Source organism: Schistocerca piceifrons, chromosome 2 (genome assembly GCF_021461385.2).
Source record: "Schistocerca piceifrons isolate TAMUIC-IGC-003096 chromosome 2, iqSchPice1.1, whole genome shotgun sequence".
Lineage (NCBI taxonomy): Eukaryota > Metazoa > Arthropoda > Insecta > Orthoptera > Acrididae > Schistocerca > Schistocerca piceifrons.
In genome coordinates, this window is record NC_060139.1 from 803,789,658 (window position 1) to 803,810,259 (window position 20,602).

Here is a 20,602-nt window from a genome sequence, read left to right on the forward strand (position 1 = left end):
TACATCCCACACTGATTTCTGCGGTTATTTCACGTATTGTTGCTTGTCTTTTAGCACTGACAACCCTACGCAAATGCCGCTGCTCTCGGTCGTCAAGTGAAGGCCGTCGGCCACTTGGTTGCCCGTCGTGAGAGGTAATCCCTGAAATTTGGTATTCTCGGTATACTTTCGACACTGTGGATATCGAAAAATTGAATTCCGTAACGATTTCCGAAATCGAATGTCCCATGTCTATAGATCTAACCACCATTTTGTATTAAAAGTCAGCTTAATTCCCGTTGTGCGGCCAAATCAAGTCGGAATCCTTTTCACACGAATCACCTGAGTACAAGTGACAACCCCGCCAATGCACTGCTCTTTTATACCGTATGTACGGGGCTCTGCTGCCGTAGGTGGCCGAAACGGGATCTGAACCTCGACTCTCCCGGGTGCAAACACCGTACTGGCTCGGGGTTGATGAGCGAGAGAGGCCATAAGTTTCTGTTGCCCACTTTTAAGAAGATCTAGGTTCGACGGGAATGTTTTAGGAATTTGAGTCGAGGGAACTTGAACAATGACAGACGATTCGTGAGGACAAGATTACTCTGTATAATCTGTTGGTGGTGTGTTGTTTTATATAACAACCACGGTCTCCAGACACGCCTTTGTTTGGGTAGCCTTTACTGTGACATGTGTGTTTCATTTGGTTGCGTTTGTTATCATATAGTCCTACAATGATAAACTACTTGATACACTGGACGCATAAGAGAGATTTTGGTAGGAGAACTACATTATACGCACCTTAGCTTTTTGGCTAATCGCATGAACACCACATCACGTCGTCCTAAGCGTTCAGTTCCTAGAAAGGAAAAAAATAGTGTAGCTTGTTTCGAACGATAAATTAAATAACACCGGATGTCATGAACTGCTCATTTGGCAAGGACCCCTGACGCCGACGTAAGCAGATAACGCGTCGGACGTTAACGTTGGGCGCGGCACGTCGTCGGCTCACTATTAGCGGCGTGCGAACGAAAGCGTCCGAGTTGAACCGAGCGGCGCCTGGCGGTGGCGGGAAGAGGCGCCGAGCTTGATATAGCCGGCGAGGCGGCGGATGCTGTCAGACCGCCTGGCGGCTGGACGCTTGGCTACAGCTGGCGCGGACCGAGTGGCTGCTGGAGCTGGCAGTGTGTGCTGCACGTCATGGAAGTCTTACCGTGTCCCGTTTACGTGGATTTCTCCAGTCTTGGAGGTAAGCCTTACTTTCTAGCGCTCTTTCCTTTTATCGCACACTAGCTTTTATCGTCCGCTGCTTCGCTCGCGTAGATTGTATGGTCTGCACAGATTTTTTTTTATTGTCTTTATTCGAATTTTCTTTATTTCGAATTTTTATATTCTTCGCAAATTGCAACACCCTCTACACTTTTCACTCTAATTAGAAGGTCTTTTCCGAATATACTGCTGTTCAAAAGGCGATTCTGGTACCTGGAGTCCAAGGCTTTTGTTAATCGTGCCTTTTGCGTTCTTCTGATGACATTTCCATACGAACTTTCATCCCCTAACACGCATTTCCTCATATCTAATGTACAAATGAAATACCAATTTTTATACATTTAACTCCAAATTTTTTTTAATATAACGAAATATTTTCTTGAAAATTTTCATCCCCTGTTTCACACCATTAGGGATTGAATTTCCAAAAATAGTAAAAGAAGTATTTTTTTCTAACAGAGAAGCCAAATATAAATTTTCACAGGTTTAGCTTTGAAAATGTTTTCATAATTAATGAAATAATTTCATAAAATTCACCCCCCACCGCCCCCGCGCGCGCCCCTATTCCAGTCCCTTAGGCGTCTGAATTTCCGAAAGGACTGAAATACATAATTTTTAATTTCCAAGCGAAAAGGTGGAAAGTCAAATAACAATTTTCATAGATGTAGCTTTAAAAATACCTTAGTAGTTCTTTAACAATGACTTATTTTTAAAAAAACTTTCATTCTCTATTTCACTCCGTTAGTGGTTGACTTCGAAAAATGTTAGACACGATTTTTTAAATTTTTGATAGAGAAATCAAACAGGAGTTTTCGTAGTTCTAGCTTCAAAATTGCCTTAATAGTGACATATTTTCAATAAAAGCCTTTCATTCTCTGTTTCGCCCCCTTACGAGTGGAATTTTGAACAATGTCTTCTTAAGCGACACTTACAGTATAAGACCAACAAACACTCCAAATTTCAAGTTTCTATCCTTAGCGGTTTGGGCTGAGCGGTGTGTTGTAACATGCCACTTCCAATAACGTCAAACCTCTACCGACACATCAAAGCACTGATATCACTTAATTGTCATAATTTTACAAGTAGGTATTTCCATATTAATAAATTTTTAATTCTGGTACTTAGCTGGTTTTGTGTTGGCTTCTTCTTCGGAGTATTTGTCTTGTCTCACGTTTTTCCTGTATGGAAAAATCTGAAACTTCCCAGGATTTTCATAGTTCGGTTGCGATTTTAACTGTGAAATAATTTAAGTTCATCCAGTTTAGCTTCTGCGTTATTGCGCACCCAAATAGATGTTTCACAATGAAATTTCTATCATAGTACAAAGCGTAGGATGGTCTTTAAGACTGTTCGCAGATGACGCGATTGTTTATAACAAAAGTAGCAACACCAGAAGATAGTATCGATTTGCAGAATGACCTGCAGAGGGTTGATGAATGGTACAAGCCCTGGCACTTTACCCTGAACGTACTGTGCATACACATGGAAAGAAAGTCACTACTGTATAACTACATTATTGATGAAAAACTGCTGGAAACCGTATCTAGCGTAAAATATCTAGGAGTGACTATCCGGAGCGACCTTAAATGGAATTTTTACATAAAACAGATAGTAGAAAAAGCAAATACCAGGCTGAGATTCATAGGAAGAATCTTAATGCAACTCATCCACGAAGGTAGTGGCTCCTAGGCCGCTTGTCTGACCGATACTTCAGCATTATTGATCAAATGGGATCCTTACCAAGTAGGACTAATAGGAGAGATAGAGAAGATCCAACGAGCGGCGCGTTTCGTCGCGGGATCGTTCAGTTGGTTAGAGAGCATTACCGACATCCTCAAAAAACTCCATTGGCAGACATTCCAAGGGGGGGGGGGGGGTTTGCATCAAGGAGAGGTTTACTACTGAAATGTCGAGGGGCCACTTTGCTGGAAGATTAAAGATTAGGACAACATATAACTTCTTCCCTCATACATGTCACGTAATGACCGCGACGAGTAAATTCAAGGAATTAGAGCTTACCGATAATCATTCTTCCCCCGCACCTTTCGCGGGTGGAACAGAGTAGGGCGGGGGGGAGGGGGGGGGTTCAGTTAGTGGTACAAGAAGTATCCTCTACCACGGTCCAATAAATCGCGGGTCTGATCTGCAGTGTGAGGTCTTGCATTGTCATGGAGAAGGACAGTTCTCTTTGTCAGCATGCTGCGTCTTTTGTTTTGAATCGCTCTGCGTAACTTTCTCAGGTTTTGGCAGTATGCTTCTGCATTGATAGAGGGTTCTCGTTGCATGAAGTCGACCAACAAAACACCTTGCCCATCCCAAAACACCGACGCCATGATTTTGCGCTGGAACAGAGTCTGTTTACAGGCAACTGTGTGTGTGTCTCCATTCCATGCTCTGTTGCTTCGATTTGGCCGAGATATGCGAAACCCATGTTTCGTCTCCAGTTACGATCTGACTCTAGAAGCTGTCACCTTCTTTATGATAACGAGTCAAGAACTTCATCGCACACTCAAATCATTGGTTTTTGTGATCCTCTGTTAGGAGCCTCTGTAAGAGCCTACGGAATATCAGACCAGCTGTGTGGCTGGATTGAAGAATTTTTAACAAACAGAACACAGCATGTTGTTATCAATGGAGAGACGTCTACAGACGTTAAAGTAACCTCTGGAGTGCCACAGGGGAGTGTTATGGGACCATTGCTTTTCACAATATATATAAATGGCCTAGTAGATAGTGTCGGAAGTTCCATGCGGCTTTTCGCGGATGATGCTGTAGTATACAGAGAAGTTGCAGCATTAGAAAATTGTAGCGAAATGCAGGAAGATCTGCAGCGGATAGGCACTTGGTGCAAGGAGTGGCAACCGACCCTTAACATAGACAAATGTAATGTATTGCGAATACATAGAAAGAAGGATCCTTTATTGTATGATTACATGATAGCGGAACAAACACTGGTAGCAGTTACTTCTGTAAAATATCTGGGAGTATGCGTGCGGAACGATTTGAAGTGGAATAATCATATAAAATTAATTGTTGGTAAGGCGGGTGCCAGGTTGAGATTCATTGGGAGAGTCCTTAGAGTCCGTCAACAAGGGAGGTGGCTTACAAAACACTCGTTCGACCTATACTTGAGTGTTGCTCATCAGTGTGGGATCCGTACCAGATCGGGTTGACGGAGGAGATAGAGAAGATCCAAAGAAGAGCGGCGCGTTTCGTCACAGGGTTATTTGGTAACCGTGATAGCGTTACGGAGAAGTTTAGCAAACTCAAGTGGCAGACTCTGCAAGAGAGGCGCTGTGCATCGCGGTGTAGCTTGCTCGCCAGGTTTCGAGAGGGTGCGTTTCTGGATGAGGTATCGAATATATTGCTTCCACCTACTTATACCTCTCGAGGAGGTCACGAATGTAAAATTAGAGAGATTCGAGCGCGCACGGAGGCTTTCAGACAGTCGTTCTTCCCGCGAACCATGCGCGACTGTAACAGAAAAGGGAGGTAATGACAGTGGCACGTAAAGTGCCCTCCGCCACACACCGTCGGGTGGCTTGCGGAGTATAAATGTAGATGTAGATGTAGATGTAGATGTAGGAGTTTTGGGACCCAACAGGAGCACAGTTTCCTAAACTTTAGGTGTCCAGAAACAATGTTGTAAAGAACTGATATCGACACGTCAGGAAATTCATTTGAGACACCTGTTTTTGTGAAGCACCTGTTCTCACGAATCCTCGCTTCAACTGAAGCCACCAAATCGTCTGTAATCAAAGCAGGGTGACAGGAGCGGTCCTCATCATGGACGTTATCACGGCCGTCTTTGAATTCTCGTACCCAGTTACGCACTTGGCTTTCACTCATGACAGTATCACCGTACACTTCGCAAATCTGTCGATGAACTTCTGCAGCAGACAGGTTCCTTGCGGACAAAAACCGTATCACTGAGCAAACCTCACACGCGGCGGGCGAGTTGATAGTCTTAAACGTTTTGAAAGCACAGAACACAACCGCACATGTTAGCTACAGAGTTGAAACTGAGCACAATTGTTCCCGATTCATGCCGGTACACTATGCACGACCTCGTTGTGGCATGCGCGCGAACTAGTGTCTACAACAAAACGGACCTTACTTAAAAAAACATGCCTCGTACATATGTAGCCAAGGAATTTAATCATTCACATTTCTGGCAACTAACGTATTTATATGGACTTTTTTATATATACTTCACATAAAACTAACAAAATTTAGTGGAATACTGCAAATAATTTTATATAATTAATATAGTTATGTTTCTCTTCACGTCTAATGTAAGCAACAATGCATAAAGCATGGCACAAATAAATTGTTTGATATGAGGCTACTGTTTCACAAATGAAATGTTCGATATCCACCGGTATCAACAGGTTCCTAATGTGCATTTAGCTTGACTACATCACAGTATCTGCAGAACATCTTCTTTCTACATCCATATATATGCTCCACGAACCATTCTAAGACGTGTGGGATTAATATTTACAAAATATTATGATTCTTCCCGTTCCAAACATGTGTGAAGTGAGGGAAGAGTCACTGCTTAAATGCCTCCGTGGGCTCCGTAATCTGTGTGCGCTGTCTCTAAGAAGGCGAGCGACACGTAGAGGGTTGATTTGTGGATGTTTCACTTAATACTGGTTCTTCACACATTGTAAGTAGGTTTTCGCGAGATAACTGGCGTATATCTTCAATCGTCTGCTAGATCAGGTTTGTCAACACTTCCATGACGCTCTCCCAAAAGAAATCAAATCCCTTCTTTCAATATATTCAATAATCCCTGTTAATCCTATTCGTTATCGCTTCCACCCAGCTGAGTAATATTCTAGGATGATTCGCTGGAGTGTTCCGTATGCAGTCTCATTGACTGACAGCATTTTCCCAATAACCTGCCAGTGAAAGGAATGAGTGGAGATTAGGGCTTTACGTGCCGGCTTCCTCGAAGTCTTTAGAGACGGAGCACAAGCTCGAAATGTTTCAAAAATCTGGAAAGGAAATCGGCCGTGCCTTTTCCCGACATTTGCCTGGAGCGATGTCGGAAAATTACGGAAACCTAAATCTGGATGGCCGCAAGCGGATTTGAACCGTTGTCCTCCCGAATGCCAGTCTAGTGTGCTAACCACTGCGTCGTCTCGCTCGGTACCTACTAATGAGACAAACTATCCAAATGAAATTACCTGTTTCGGTCATCAATTATCATCCTCAGGTCTTAAAACAGATATCGTGGATCGTTCTCACCTCTGCAGAACACGCCGAGGAAACCACATTGGATTTTCATTTTCGGCCTAGTATGGTTGTGCCGAACAATAATTTTTTTGTACAAAAAAAAAAAAAACCGAAACATACCTTTCTTTACCTAAAATTTTGCCTGTGTGGAACTCCATTTCAGGTCCATTCATTTTGTTACACTCAGGTATTTGCATGACTAGCTGATTTTAGCTGTGACTGATTGCTGTTGTAGTCATAGGATATCACTTTTCTGTCTTTTGTCAAGTACAAAATTTTATATTTCTGTACCTTTAAAGAAACTTGTCAATGTTTGCATTATCACTTGAAAATCCGACTGAATATTTGTGAAAGTTTTCCCAGATATTTCTTCAATGTAAATGACTGCAATATCTGCAAAAATGCACCATTAAGGTTTTTTTAATTTCATCCATATTTCATCGTCGACTTCGTAGAACGGGCTGAAAAACTGCCTGGTCCGAGATTTCACCAGAGTCGAGGAATAGCTAACAGAAACTACGAGCGAGGAGGGGGAGCAATAACCGCCTACACATGTTCATAGATAACTACAGTCTAATATTTGCATGGATCCATCACGGCCACAGCTGATTGCGCGTCCTTGTCCAGTCGAACTAGGGCTCCAATGATTCGTAGTTTGAAGAGATAAATTCAGACCTTGTTTGCTTTCTAAACGAGGCTGGATCAAAATTTGAAACTCAGCACAACCACACGAGTCTTGATTCTCAATACATACATATCTAAGCAATCGATATGTGTCAGATACGAATGTGACCAGCATTGCTACAATCCAAAAGCGCAACGCTCGTTTTCTTTCCTTCAGATCACGTTTGTGTTTACTACAAAGTCTTGGGCATCACGCAAGTTCTCCAGCACTACTCTGGTTATGACAGAAAGCGTTCGTGATGGTATCTGATTAGTTAAGTCTGCTATCGCGTCTCAGTACCGCGACACAATACAGAGAGAGCACAGCATTCAGCTCCTGACTCAATGTGGTTGAGCTACAGCAGCATAGAACTTTGCTTAACTTCTTGATACCAGTGAAATGAGTACGTGGACCTCCTCACAAACAACACAGTGCGTGTGAACACATCCATAAACCTAAAGTGATGGCATAGAAGGTTAATGGAGATGTCATAGGGTGAAAGGCACCTAATTAAGTGAGGAGGATATATCTCAATCACCTACACAGAGAATGCGTTAGAGAGAACCCAGCTTTTTCGTACGAGTCAGCATGAGAAATCATGTATCCTTCCCGTGTTTGTGTGTGTGTGTGTGTGTTTGTGTGTGGGTGGGTGGGTGGGTGTGTTTATTATGATCAGCGAGTAAATTTGGGCAAGAGACTAAACAAGCTGAAACACGAATTGGGAACTATTACCACTACTATCTTCACATCATAAGAAGGAACAGTTCACAGAATCATCATACAGTTTTTAATATAAATATGTGTGTCAGTTTCCATGGAGAGCTACTGTACCACATCATGGAACGCACGGTGACAGCGACAGCCTTAAAGGTGATGTTGTTATCAACTCGCCTGGTCTGAACATCACTTGCAGTGATGCCGTTGTCTTCCATAGTAGATATTTAAACTGTCTTAGCCAAAGCCAATTTAGGGGGGGGGGGGGTGGCTGCAGTTTACTATGCTCTGTGAATCACGCTGCAGCGCAGCATTGCCTGAGGTGAAAGAAATGTCACGTGACAGATAAAACTCATGAAACAGGTCAGGGATCGAGCTCTAATTCATATTATTCAAAATCTCGGACTTTACCGCCGAGCCAAGCCTAGGTATTGCTGAATTTTTGTCTTAAGGAATCATTTATAAAACCAGACAATTATGCAGCGACGTCATTTGGGAGAAAAATAGTGTATTTTTACTATTCTTTACTTTTTTTCCCCGCCAATAGTCTACAGTCACTGTATTTCGTTTACATCCGAGAGCTCATTAATTTCACTATGCGTTCTTCTAGGGGTGTGACGAATTGGGTTGCATGAAATACAAAATCCCCGTAAATCAGTACAGCGGAGTTGCATCTACGAAAAAAAGAGATGTCGACATCCTGGAGAAGCTGGTTGCAAATATTCAAAATCTACTGATATGCACTCGTAGTTTTCATACATTTTTCCCGGACAGTTCCTCCACGACCAAGGCCAGTTTCTTTTCCTATCTTGGGCTTATCAACTGCTGTCGACTCGATATGAAAATGTGTGCCTTTCCTCTTCTTTCACAGTGATGAATCTTTCTGGCAGATTAAAACTGTGTGCTGGGTCACCCATCGAACTCGTGCCATTTGCTTTCGCTAGCATCATGCTTGTCAACTGAATTCTACAGCTACATCCACATCTACCTCTTATTACGAGTGTAGGAGGATATTTTGTGTAGCACTATCGCTTTCCCCCATTCTTGTTCCAGTCGCGAGACGGAAGAACAATCCTAGGTAGGCCTCCACGTGAGATAGAAACACTTTGCTGTTTACCTTTATCATCTTTTAACGAGAGGAACATAGAAAGAAGCAATACGTTGATTGTCTCTTCTAGGAATGTTCACTCTCAACATTTTAACAGCCACAGTGTGACGCACAACACCCCTCCTGTATTGTTTGTCACATGTTGGATGCGTGTATCGTTGACGCTTTTGCACTTACTAAACTAATCTGTGACGAAACGCGGCTCTCTTCTTTGGATCGTCTCTGTTTCCTTTATCGACCCTATTTAGTAAGGGTCGCAACCTGCAGAGCAAAATTCAGTTTATGTCGAATATGAATTTTGTAAGGTACCTCATCCGTGGGTGGACTACAGTACCTTAGCATTCCCTCAAGGTATCGCAGTTTTTGCGTCTGCCATTCCTACGATTAGTTTATGTGGACATTCCGTGCTCATACTCTTCGTCAATTGCGTAATCATATAATAACGCATTCCGTTATATTTTTTTATACTGAAGGTCAACTACCAACTCCTGCAACAAGCATATATCAGCTGGAGATCTTCCTGCATATCGTCACAGTTTTCTAGCGTTGCGACTATTACAACAACATCATTCGCGAAAAGCCTCGTGGATCTTCTGACGCTTACCACTAGCTTATGTATGTATATTGTGAATAGTAATGGTCCTATAACATTCCCATGGTGTACGCCCGAAGTTACTTTTGCATCTAAGAAACAGAGGATGGACAACCACAAATACCACAAAATCAACACATTACCATTTCAAAAGCGGAGTAGGAAAACCGTTGACATTCAAAACAACTTCCAGTCTTCTCGGATGGATAAATGCTGGCTCTGTATGGTTTTCAAGGTAATCTGTACCACTGTTCCTGAAATATAGTGGCAAGTTCAGGAACAGATGATAATGGTGAACAGTGATAACACACCCCTCTCTCCAAACTAGACTACAAAGGCTCAATAACATTGATATCTAGTGACTGGGGTGACTACGGTGACTACGGAAGATGTGACGATTCATTCTCGTGCTTACAAAACCAGGCATGAATGACGTGTTGTCTTGGAACACGGCATCACCACTGGGGAACAAACATTTTAGCACAGGCTGAACCTGATGAGCCAGAATCGGTCACATAATCCTTGGCAGTAATGCGGCCTTGCAGTGTAACTAAGGTGCGGATGGGATACCACGATACGATTGCCCCCGCCTTGTTTCTCTCCCCGTGCGTAATCTCGGCCATAAGTTGAAAACAGCGTGAAACAAGGCTCACCAGACCACATGACACTCTTCCTTTGCTTCATGGTCTAGATTTTATGGCTTCGGCACCATATTTTCCTGTTACGGGCATTTTCATCATTGATATATGGTTTTGTGATTCCAGCTCCCTGCGAACTCCCTGCTTCTGTATCTCCCTTTGTACTGTTTTCCTGCTGGCAAGGTTCGCGACATTCAGTTCTGCAGTGAATTTTGCAGCTGTCGTCCTCTTTAGTCAAAATTCTCTTCAATATTCGTCGGTCACGATCAGTGAAAACAGACTTTCGTCCGCGTTGTGATTTATCGTGGTATAAATCTTCGACACGGTGCCTTCGTTACGGAAACATTCACCATACGAGCACCAACAACATGCTCACGTTCGAATTCAATTACCCCCAACACAGTGCACTTCTAACGACACGTAAAACTATTCTGACCTCATCAGACCCTTGTAGAGTATTGAGGACATTTCACAGGTTCTGTTCTTCTCCAAATACAACAGCGTACCTTGCAGGCTGGGCTAGGGTCTGCTTTTATATTTCAAAGCATGCTTTCCTCGCCGTGTTTCCAAATTTTTGATGTACTCCTGTATTACTACGTTAAAAATGGCATGATGTCTTCTAAACGTATTAAACTAAGTCGGCTATCAGGCCCAGAGGACAGAGCGATGTAGATTGGCAGCCGTATCATTCAGTCGCGGTATGAAGGGGCATGGTAAGCACAACGCTCTCTGCCATTGACGGCATTCAAGGCCATGGTGTAGCTCTAGCACTTACATCATGAGGTTGAGAGGAACCTATTTCTGTCCTCCCACCAAGAAAAAAGTTTTCGTAGCTCTAGGAATTAAATCCAGATCCCTCCATGGCATTCAGATACGCCGACTTCTCATCTACAGAAGCTGCTGTCTACTATTTACTGGAATCCCGCAATCCATTGGGGAAGCTGGTATGATATTCCGTACGCTCATATTTTGCTCCTTAGGTGGCAGTGCGGAAATGTATCGAAAGCATTCCGGAAGTGAAAGAATATGCCATAAAATGGACGTCTGATTCGGTTGCCTTCTGGCTCTCATTCACGAACAGGGCGAGCTGGGTTTCACTATGGTCTTGGTTTTGTGGATGTTTGTTGATTTCTGTATAGGAGTTGACTAGAAATATCATAATAAGGTAGTATAAAACGTGTCGCAAAATTTCCATTCGAATTCCCTTGCGGCACACAGTTTTACTGTTCTAGGAAGTTTCTACCTTTCCTCCTTCTTTGTTTAGTGATCAGCCAGCCACATGTACCTGTTACAGTATTTTAATAACTTATTCTTTTACTCTCCCTTTTCTTTCACCCTCAAGTGACACTTGAGAACTTTTTATTGTGTCATTGTTTATGTGTTTTTGAGTGTGTGTTTCGTAAGACACGTTTTAGAAAAATTTTTGTTCCTCTATTCTACTGTTTTATAACACACCCATTTAACCACATTCATCTCCCCAGACTTTGATATGGGTCCTAAGGACTTCGATGTCATGCACAGAAATAACTCCGTTATCATTTTTCCTTCAGTTCATCCACAAATTATTGCAACAGATTTTCATGTCGTACCATTAGACCTGGAAACGACACGTGACTTTGGCCTTGTGCTCAGGTTGTGGGCAGGCGGTGGGGCCTGATGAGGCGGAGAGCGCGGAGGCGAGGGACGCGTTGTCGCGGCGCCTGGAGGCGGAGCTGCGGGCGGCGCGCGGGGGCGGCGCTGTGGGCGGCATCGCGCTGCCCCCGGCGCTGCTGCTCACCGCCGCCGAACACGTCCTACAGATGGCCACCACAGAGCCCTACGGTCTTAGGTAAGTCTACTGTCGTCCTCTGCGGACCTGTCTATGACGGGTACGATAGTCATGAAGTCTTGTTTTCTTCTTCTTCTGCTTTTTCTTGCACCTTTGTCCTACATCGGCGCACGGTCAGCATCATTAGTGAAGGCTTTTCCACGGCTAGTATAAGGGGTGGTTAGTTTAAGGGGTGGACGGATCTTCTTCCTGGCGCCGCTCCTTTGCGGGCTCTCTATACCACTGTTACACAATGAGAGAGTGTTCCGGCGCGCCGGCCGCTGTGGCCGAGCGGTTCTCGGCGCTTCAGTCCGGAACCGCGCTACTGCTATGGTTGCAGGTTCGAATCCTGCCTCGGGTATGGGTGTGTGTGATGTCCTTAGGTTAGTTAGGTTTAAGTAGTTCTATGTTCTAGGGGACTGACGACCTCAGATGTTAAATCCCATAGTGCTTAGAGCCATTTGAACCATTTGTTCCGGCACTGATCTCTGCTGTTTGTTGCCAGGAACAGTCTTAACTGCCTGAAATGTTCTCAGTGCTTGAACGCTTGTTTTGGTTCTCTCGATGTTACAAAGCTAATTGTTGACGCGGATCTGTTAACACCGTTTTTCATTATCCATTCCAAAGCTAAAGTGCTTCATTTACTCGGTTTCTTATTTTAATCCACATGCTATGACAATAAAACGCAAGTTAATGCGGATGAGCAGGGGGAAACAGTCATGTAACGTTCGAATACAGGATTAGTATTGACACACTTGACACAGTAATATCAGTTAAATATCTAGACGTAGCGTTGCGAAGAAGTATGAAATGGAATAAGCATAATAGGCTGTTAGTCGGGAAGATGACTGCTTGACTTCGTTTTGTGGGGGAGAGTTTCGAAAAAATCTAGCTCATCTATGAAGGAGACGGCATATAGAACGCGATTGCGACCCATTCTTGAGTACTGCATCAGTGTTTTGGACTCCACCATATCGAAATAAACGAAAACGTCGAAGGCGTACTGCTAGATTTGTTATCAGTAGGGTCGATCTGAAAGCGGGTGTTACGGGAACGCTTCGTGAACTCAAATGGGATCTTTGGAGGGAAAATGAAGCTCTTTTCGTTAAGCACTATTGCGGAAATTTAAGGCACTGGAATTTTAGTCCAACTACAGATCGATTCTATTGCTGCCAAAGTACATTTCTCGTTAAGGACCTCTGAGATAGGGTGAGAGAAATTAGGGCTCCTACGGAGGCTTATAGACAGTCCTTTTCCCTTCACTCTTTTTGCAAGTAGAACAGGAAAGGAAATGACTAGTAGTGGCACATGATACCCACCGCCATGCGCCGCACGTTGGCTTGCGGAGTGTAGATGTGGATGCAGCTGTAAAGCTATGTCAAGAATACACTCTTTTTATTATGATTTCTTGTAATAAATTTGGAGAAATGATACATTTACGGTTCAAATTATCAACTGCAGCCGGCCATTGTGGCCGAGCGGTTCTAGGCGCTTCAGTCTGCAACCGCGCGACCGCTACGGTCGCAGGTTCGAATCCTGCCGCGGGCATGGATGTGTGTGATGTCCTTAGGTTAGTTAGGTTTAAGTAGTTCTATGTTGTAGGCGACTGATGATCTCAGATGTAAGTCCCATAGTACTCAGAGCAATTTGAACCATTTTTTTTATCAACTGCAAATATTGAACTCACAATCTAACATCTAGATATGAAAACTAATGAAGAGGTATGGATTCGAATCGGGTAGAAAACAAATGAAATTCAACGCACATGTTGACCAAAGAAAGGGACAGGTTGATGGGCCACGTCCTGAAGCATCAACATATTGTTAGTTTGCTAATAGAAGTGTGGGAGGTAAAAACTGTAGTCAAAGATCTAGGTTTGACTACAGCAAACATGTTCGAATGGATGTAGGTTGCAGCAGAGATGAAGATTGCAACATAACTGTCCAGCGTGGAGAGGTCCTTCAAACTAGTCAAAACTGTACTGCTATATCATCGAATAATGAACTTAGAGGAAATTTTTCAGTCATAATATACATACTAAACGATATGCATGTCCACAGGCAGAATGTCAATTAATCATCGAAGATCATCCCGAGTTAAGGTAGTATCCTAATGTGAGCATGAGTGGTTCGACCAATAATTGTTACTCGTGTGTCCAAAGACTTGATTTTGGACAGGCACTGCTAGCACAAGAAGATTAAATATGGATTAGGTGAAGCTGGAGGGAACCTTTTTAATGTCTCAATGGCGAGTTATAGGGCTAGGAATGTGGCTTTGGTATACTGAATTATAAACTTACAGTATAAACAAAATTGTAGATTCAAAGAGTTGAAGTGTATCTGCAGTGGACTAGAAGATATGGTAATTGGTTCTGTTTACTGCAATATTTTTGGTTGGAATTCTATATGTGTGGAAAATGTAACAGATTTATTGGCTTTGACTGGTCGACCGTTGAGAAATTTGTGCGGAAGTCCTTTATATCTCCACCAGCATGAGGATTATTAGCATGTCTGCTTACCATCTCACTTGCCAGGACGCGAGACCAGCTGTGGTCTAGAAGATTTTTCGCGTCTATTGGGAAACAAGTAGCTAACGTGGGTCTTCCGCCTGTTCACAGGGGCTGCACGCTGTACGTGGACCTGGAGACGGGTAAGCAGCCGGCAGAGAGGATACGACTCGCGACCGTGAAATGTGCGCCGGACACGCTCACCACCTTCGAACTCTTCCTTACTCTGCGCCAGGAAACCTCCTGGAAGGCTGCCTTACCGCAGTTCCTCAAGTGAGTACATCTCTCTCTTCTTTGTTTGACTGATTTTTACGCCATTATACACATGTAAAAATTACATAACCATTAAAGGTGTCGATACAAGGTGTCGATATAAGGCTTTCGATAAGTGATAACACATAAAAGGACCGGTATATTACGGTAAAACCAGTTGTCAAAACCTTATTCGCCCATAAACTCATACTCATGAATCTAACGTGCCCTATTTATTTTTATATATGTACACATGTATTCCAGAACCCAACGTACAGAGCATATTGGGCTATACTTCATTAGCAATTTTCTGTCCTATTCCATTCACGTACTGAGGGAGTGAGAAACAGCTACAGGACTCTTTAACCGCTCTTTAAGCTTTCTTTTCCTAATCTCATGACATCTACGCGAAAAATATTTGATGTCGGCACAAAGTCTTCCTGATCTCTAAGGGAACAACGTCGCTTTCCTTCCAAAGATTCCCAATTAAGTTCTCCATCTGCCTTCCAGTTTCGTATGGCTTTGGTGATCTGTTACAGCAGCAGACTTCTGAATATATTCAATTTTTGCTTTTATGCCTACTTGACAACGATTCCAAACGCTGGAACATTTCTCTGGAATTGCTAGCAGCAGCACCTCGTATGCAGTTTGCTTTACAGATATGTTGCCTTTATTCCAGTCTGTGATATCTTTCTTTTTCTGACTAACGATTTCGGTCAGTGGTGACTATCTTCAGATCTGCAGAAAAAGGCGGAAACCAAATATGACGAAGCATATTTGTTTGAAACATGTCATAATGTAATGAAGCCAGTTGGCGTCGTAAAAAAAAGAACAGCTTGGCATCATCATTTAACACTTCCGGGCTGAGATGCTGTGGTCCATACATAAGACTCTCCCCTGAAGTTTTGCCTTCGACTGCGGAAGGCATCCTCCGAGGACAATCGGCGAACTGCAGCGAGAGCAAGAGTGAGCACCGTATATATAAGCCATCCAGAGGGCGCCGCTGTCAATCACGTGACGTCGGCTGTGCTATGAAAGAGTCTTATGTATGGATCATGGCATCTCAACCCAGAAGTGTTAAGTGATGACAATACCTGCCGTGAAAGCCTTCATTCTGTGATTAGTTTGGCATCGTTGAAGGTAATGCCGATAGAGTCTGTGCACTCGGCGGTTTTCCTTCACTATGGCTTCAACTGCTGCAATGTTCTGTGGAGTCACAACTCGTTGTGCCTGACTTGGACGAGCAGCATCTTCCATTGAAGTCACACCATTTGCGAACTTCCTATTCCATTCGTAGACCTGCTGCTGTGACAAAAATGCATCACCGTACTGAGCCTTCATTCGTCGATGAATTTCAATATGTTTCACACCTTCACTACGCAAAAACCGATTAACAGAACGCTGTTCTACCCTGGTGCAAGCCACAAGTGGGGCGACCATCTTTATACTGATACTGAGATGGTATGTGTGCATCTGCACGATGCTGCCACCTACAGACCATTTGTAACGTCCCCTTAGAAAACTTAATGAATTACTGTGCTGATAAACCTCTTACATTATTTGATTTTCAAACAGCTGAGCAGAACTGACATTTCGCTCTTTACCTATTCTGATCAACACTAAACTGACACAATATTTTTAGCGCAACGCAATCTGACATTTAATAATCACTACAGAAGAATGGCCCTGACTAACAATAACCTATACCTTTCATGAATCACTTACCTCACAAAAATCTTCGTTACTCGAACTACTGCAATACAGCGAGCGCCACTACTGCCAGCTAAATAAAAGATTCTAACTACTGAAGGGACTAACTACTGATAGGTGTAGTTAGCAAATGAAAGATTTTAATAAAGAACAAACAATGTATTTACCTTAATAGTGTTCAAAAGTCATAATACATATATCAGTTCATGACATCCATCTTAACAAATTTACTGTCTCTGATGGACACACGTCCAGATCATCCGCTCTCAAAACTCCGCCATCTCTCTCCCCACATTCACCACTGCTGGCGGCTCACCTCCAACTGCGCAATGCTACGCGCTGTTGACAGCCAACTGCGCAACACTACAACAGCAAACAACAATGCAAACCAGCCACAGACTGCACACAGCACAGCCAGTGATTTTCATACAGAGCGCTACGTGGCGGAGGCGTTTCCAGTATAAGAACCTAAACAGCCTACTTACACATTCTGCACGCTGTTTGTAGCACGCTTACCAACTTACAGGATAACAGCACGAAATTTCGATTTGTTATTACAAATTTAAGGTTTTAATTTGACTCACCCTCGTAGTTATAGAGTAGTTTTTAACTAAACATGTCTCATAGCACTATCTACATGTCGCAATTGAGGTCGCTTACGAATGGCTTTCCCGGACAAAGTGGAAAATTTCTCCTCCGTCCGCTGCCTGGCGTTGCTGTTGCTGCCAGTGATTGCCAGGAGAAGTCATTAAGTCCCTCGGCTGCGTGCAGCGTCTGGAAAACTTGCGAAGATGAAAGCCGCCAGCGAGTGAGTCACTGCGAGGGAAAGCGTAGCTAACAGTCTGTGGTGTGGTGTCCGCAGGAACCTGACGAGCAACGGCGCCCTCCTGCTGAGCAACGACTTCACGCTGAAGAAGAAGCGCCTCTTCCGGACGTACGCCGAGTGAGTCACGGTGCCCTGCCAGGACCTCCCCCAGGGGGCAGCGGCCGGCAAGAACCGTGTCGCGGACGCGGCTAACAGAAGTTCCTTGGCTGGGTGCGCAGCCTCTCAAGCCCGCAGAGATTTTCTTTCGTACCTGATACACTGCATCGGCGCACCTTTTCGATATGTGTATTTGCCTGTGACAGTATAGGTTGCTGTCTTTGTTGTCGCACAGTGTAAATGAGAATACCGTGAAGGTAACATTACTACCTTCGCGGTATAATAAATCTGAAAATTTCTTTCGATAAACTTATTAACATAAGAATATATTTATGAAATAAATTGTGTACAAAGGGCCAAAAGTCACGGATGTGATGTCAGTCGTCGATTGCTGCAGCTCATCCTCTGCACCAGTCTCTCCGTACAGCCCTGGTAAGAATGAGTTCCTGACTCCCCACATTCAAATAGGCGACCATGTGACGCACAGTAGATCGACAATGGCGTCTGTTCGTCAAACGCTTGCTGTCGCCCGGTGCAGAATTTTACGCTTATAGCAACATTTTCTCTTCCATGTTGAAGTTCTATCCTAGACATTGTAAGCCTCGGAAAGCCGAACTCTTGATTACTATCAGACATAGTATGAAGCGTGCGTCTTGCACCGGGTGTCGTACCACGTTCGAAGTCGGTAAATTCGCGACGTGCTGTCATATTCACCACTAACCTGCGTGCAACAGACTTCTTAGTTATCGTGTCTACACTCAGGTCATAAGCTGCATCTAGCTGCTGCATTTGGACGTGACTTTTGGCCACTCAGTTTAGTGCGTAACTAGCTTATACTCAGTGAAACCAAAATTTTAAATATTGTAATCTCCCCTCTGTTGAAGCATTATTATTTACTCGTATTTTGCTTTTATTCTCATGTCATAATGTTGTGTGAGACGTATCAAGAGACGCATCCATGTTTTGAAAGAGAGTGTGTGTATGGAGTCTGAGTACCGGTATGTGTTTGTACGTTTCATGTGTTGTAAGGATAAAGACTGATGTAATACGAAATATTTATATTCATTTTCCACTGTACGGTCGATTTTAAGGACAGTTCACCTTTTATTTTGTTTTACGTACTGTGGATGAAGATTTTCTCACTAATTGTTTCATGTTATTTAGTGCCAAAGAGTAATGCAATGTCAGAAATAAAAAGAAAATGATTCTATTTTTGTCTATTGTTATTCAACCTTCCCCTCTGTTAAAAAGTAACATCCCTGGTAGACATATTTCCACTATTTGAATTCTATCTTTGTTGGCTGTTATTAGACATTTGCGTTTTCGAATGGGAGCGAACTGCTCTAATTATAATATCTCACAGGCATTCAATAGTACGAAAAAAGTAATCGTTTGATCACAAGCAAGTCCCTGGAGTCTTAAGGATGTAACATAAATCGGTGAGAGGTATGTGAACCAGCTTATTTGACCTGAGCCCAGAATCTATTAAATAGCAGATGTTCATCATATTTCCAGAGGAGATTCGTCCCCATACTACCGAAAAAGACACAGTACAGTAAAACTGAAACTCTGAGAAGACCAATATGTATTCCACAGTTCTGAAAAACTGCAGGGGTAGGATATTTTAAATCAAATACTTCGCGAACTGGTAGAGGCACGTAGGAGATACAATTTACAATCTTTGACGCGGCATTTTCCGCTTTTGTCTTACAACCAAGGAATATCTCCGGGAAATCTTTGTCAGAATCGAGAGATGGAAACAGTTTTCACTTCTAATACAATATGTACTAGCCAAAAATATGAAACTCTAGTGTATATATAAGTGCACTTGTCTACGTGTGCAGAGATCAAAGTCGAGGACTTGGGCGGCATGCTCACAGTGATACAATTTACAATCTTTGACGCGGCATTTTCCGCTTTTGTCTTACAACCAAGGAATATCTCCGGGAAATCTTTGTCAGAATCGAGAGATGGAAACAGTTTTCACTTCTAATACAATATGTACTAGCCAAAAATATGAAACTCTAGTGTATATAAAAGTGCACTTGTCTACGTGTGCAGAGATCAAAGTCGAGGACTTGGGCGGCATGCTCAGAGTACCTAGCCGCTTGACGATTACAGACAATGCCATCGACAGCGACTGACTAGAATAATACACACAATACTTTTTATTTTAACCTATCTGCAGGAGGGAGAACTAAGGAAAACTGGGAAGTACAGACAATGCCATCGACAGCGACTGACTAGAATAATACACACAATACTTTTTATTTTAACCTATCTGCAGGAGGGAGAACTAAGGAAAACCGGGAAGTACTCGTGGCATTTCTTCATTTATAGCAAGACAATGTGTGCAGTGATATGTTAGTGAAACATCGCTTGCAGAAACATGCACTCAGACCTAATAGATTTGCAAGCTGACGACTGACTGAATCGTCGAAAATAAAGTGAAGAAAAGGCACTCAGCGAGAGAGCCCGTCACTACTGCTCCTTCGCCAGCCGGAAAGGGAACTCCACAGAAAAAAATCTAGAGGATGTGGTGTAGATAGGCCTTGGTCCCCAGTTTTCAATACTCTAAGGCGTCTGTATAATAAGGTTTTCGGACACCAATCTCTTAATCTCTTCTTTCATTAGTGAAGGTTGAAGTCTACTGTTTAGTCGGCGAACACATCATTAGGGCCCGTGTAACAACACACAATGGGGTCCGCAATCATCCTTGACCTTATTAAATGAACAATCACAGCATTCACCAACAAAGTTTGAAACTTTCTTGCTCTCTAGTAGATGTTTCCTAAGAAAGCTATCAAATGGACGCTATCTGCTTTGCCCCGTACTGTAGTTTTTCTTTAAACATCGGCGTAATGTCATCCAGACAATTGCGCAAATAACGGGTTTGCAGACCTCTTTGTGCGGGGGAAGCCCGTAATAAGGGGATTCCCGTACTTTCGAGGGCCCAAAAGTGACCTTAATTATTTATTCTTATATTCAATTGACTCACGGAAATTCATTAAGGAGAAACGAACACAAGTGGACCAGTAAGCATTTCGTACCGTTTGTTATTAATCTGAACAAGAATGCTACAGAGACCAGCGCACGATTCCAGTTGCGCAGTTTTTCTACGTTAGCAGTGCCTAGTACGCCAGCTAGCGCTTTGGAATGCGCTCCCTTCATCTTTGTGTATTTCCTTCAATTGGTGT

The 20,602-nt window shown here is 43.2% G+C and overlaps 1 protein-coding gene across 1 annotated transcript; it reads left to right on the forward strand.

The window, feature by feature from the left end:
* The first annotated feature begins 1,013 nt into the window (after positions 1–1,013).
* Positions 1,014–18,615, forward strand: LOC124776818 (protein charybde-like). The gene is made up of 4 exons (XM_047251968.1): positions 1,014–1,228; positions 11,841–12,036; positions 14,633–14,794; positions 17,346–18,615. Exons 1-4 carry the CDS (start codon positions 1,180–1,182, stop codon positions 17,428–17,430), a joined length of 492 nt encoding a protein of 163 aa, XP_047107924.1. The 5' UTR covers positions 1,014–1,179; the 3' UTR covers positions 17,431–18,615.
* The last annotated feature ends 1,987 nt before the right edge of the window (positions 18,616–20,602 follow it).

Excerpts from the sequence above, each read along its gene's own strand:
- LOC124776818 (XM_047251968.1), top strand. The coding sequence starts at position 1,180 with ATGGAAGTCTTACCGTGTCCCGTTTACGTGGATTTCTCCAGTCTTGGA. Across the intron at positions 1,229-11,840 it reads GGATTTCTCCAGTCTTGGAG|GTTGTGGGCAGGCGGTGGGG; the intron begins GTAAGCCTTACT and ends CCTTGTGCTCAG. Across the intron at positions 12,037-14,632 it reads ACAGAGCCCTACGGTCTTAG|GGGCTGCACGCTGTACGTGG; the intron begins GTAAGTCTACTG and ends GCCTGTTCACAG.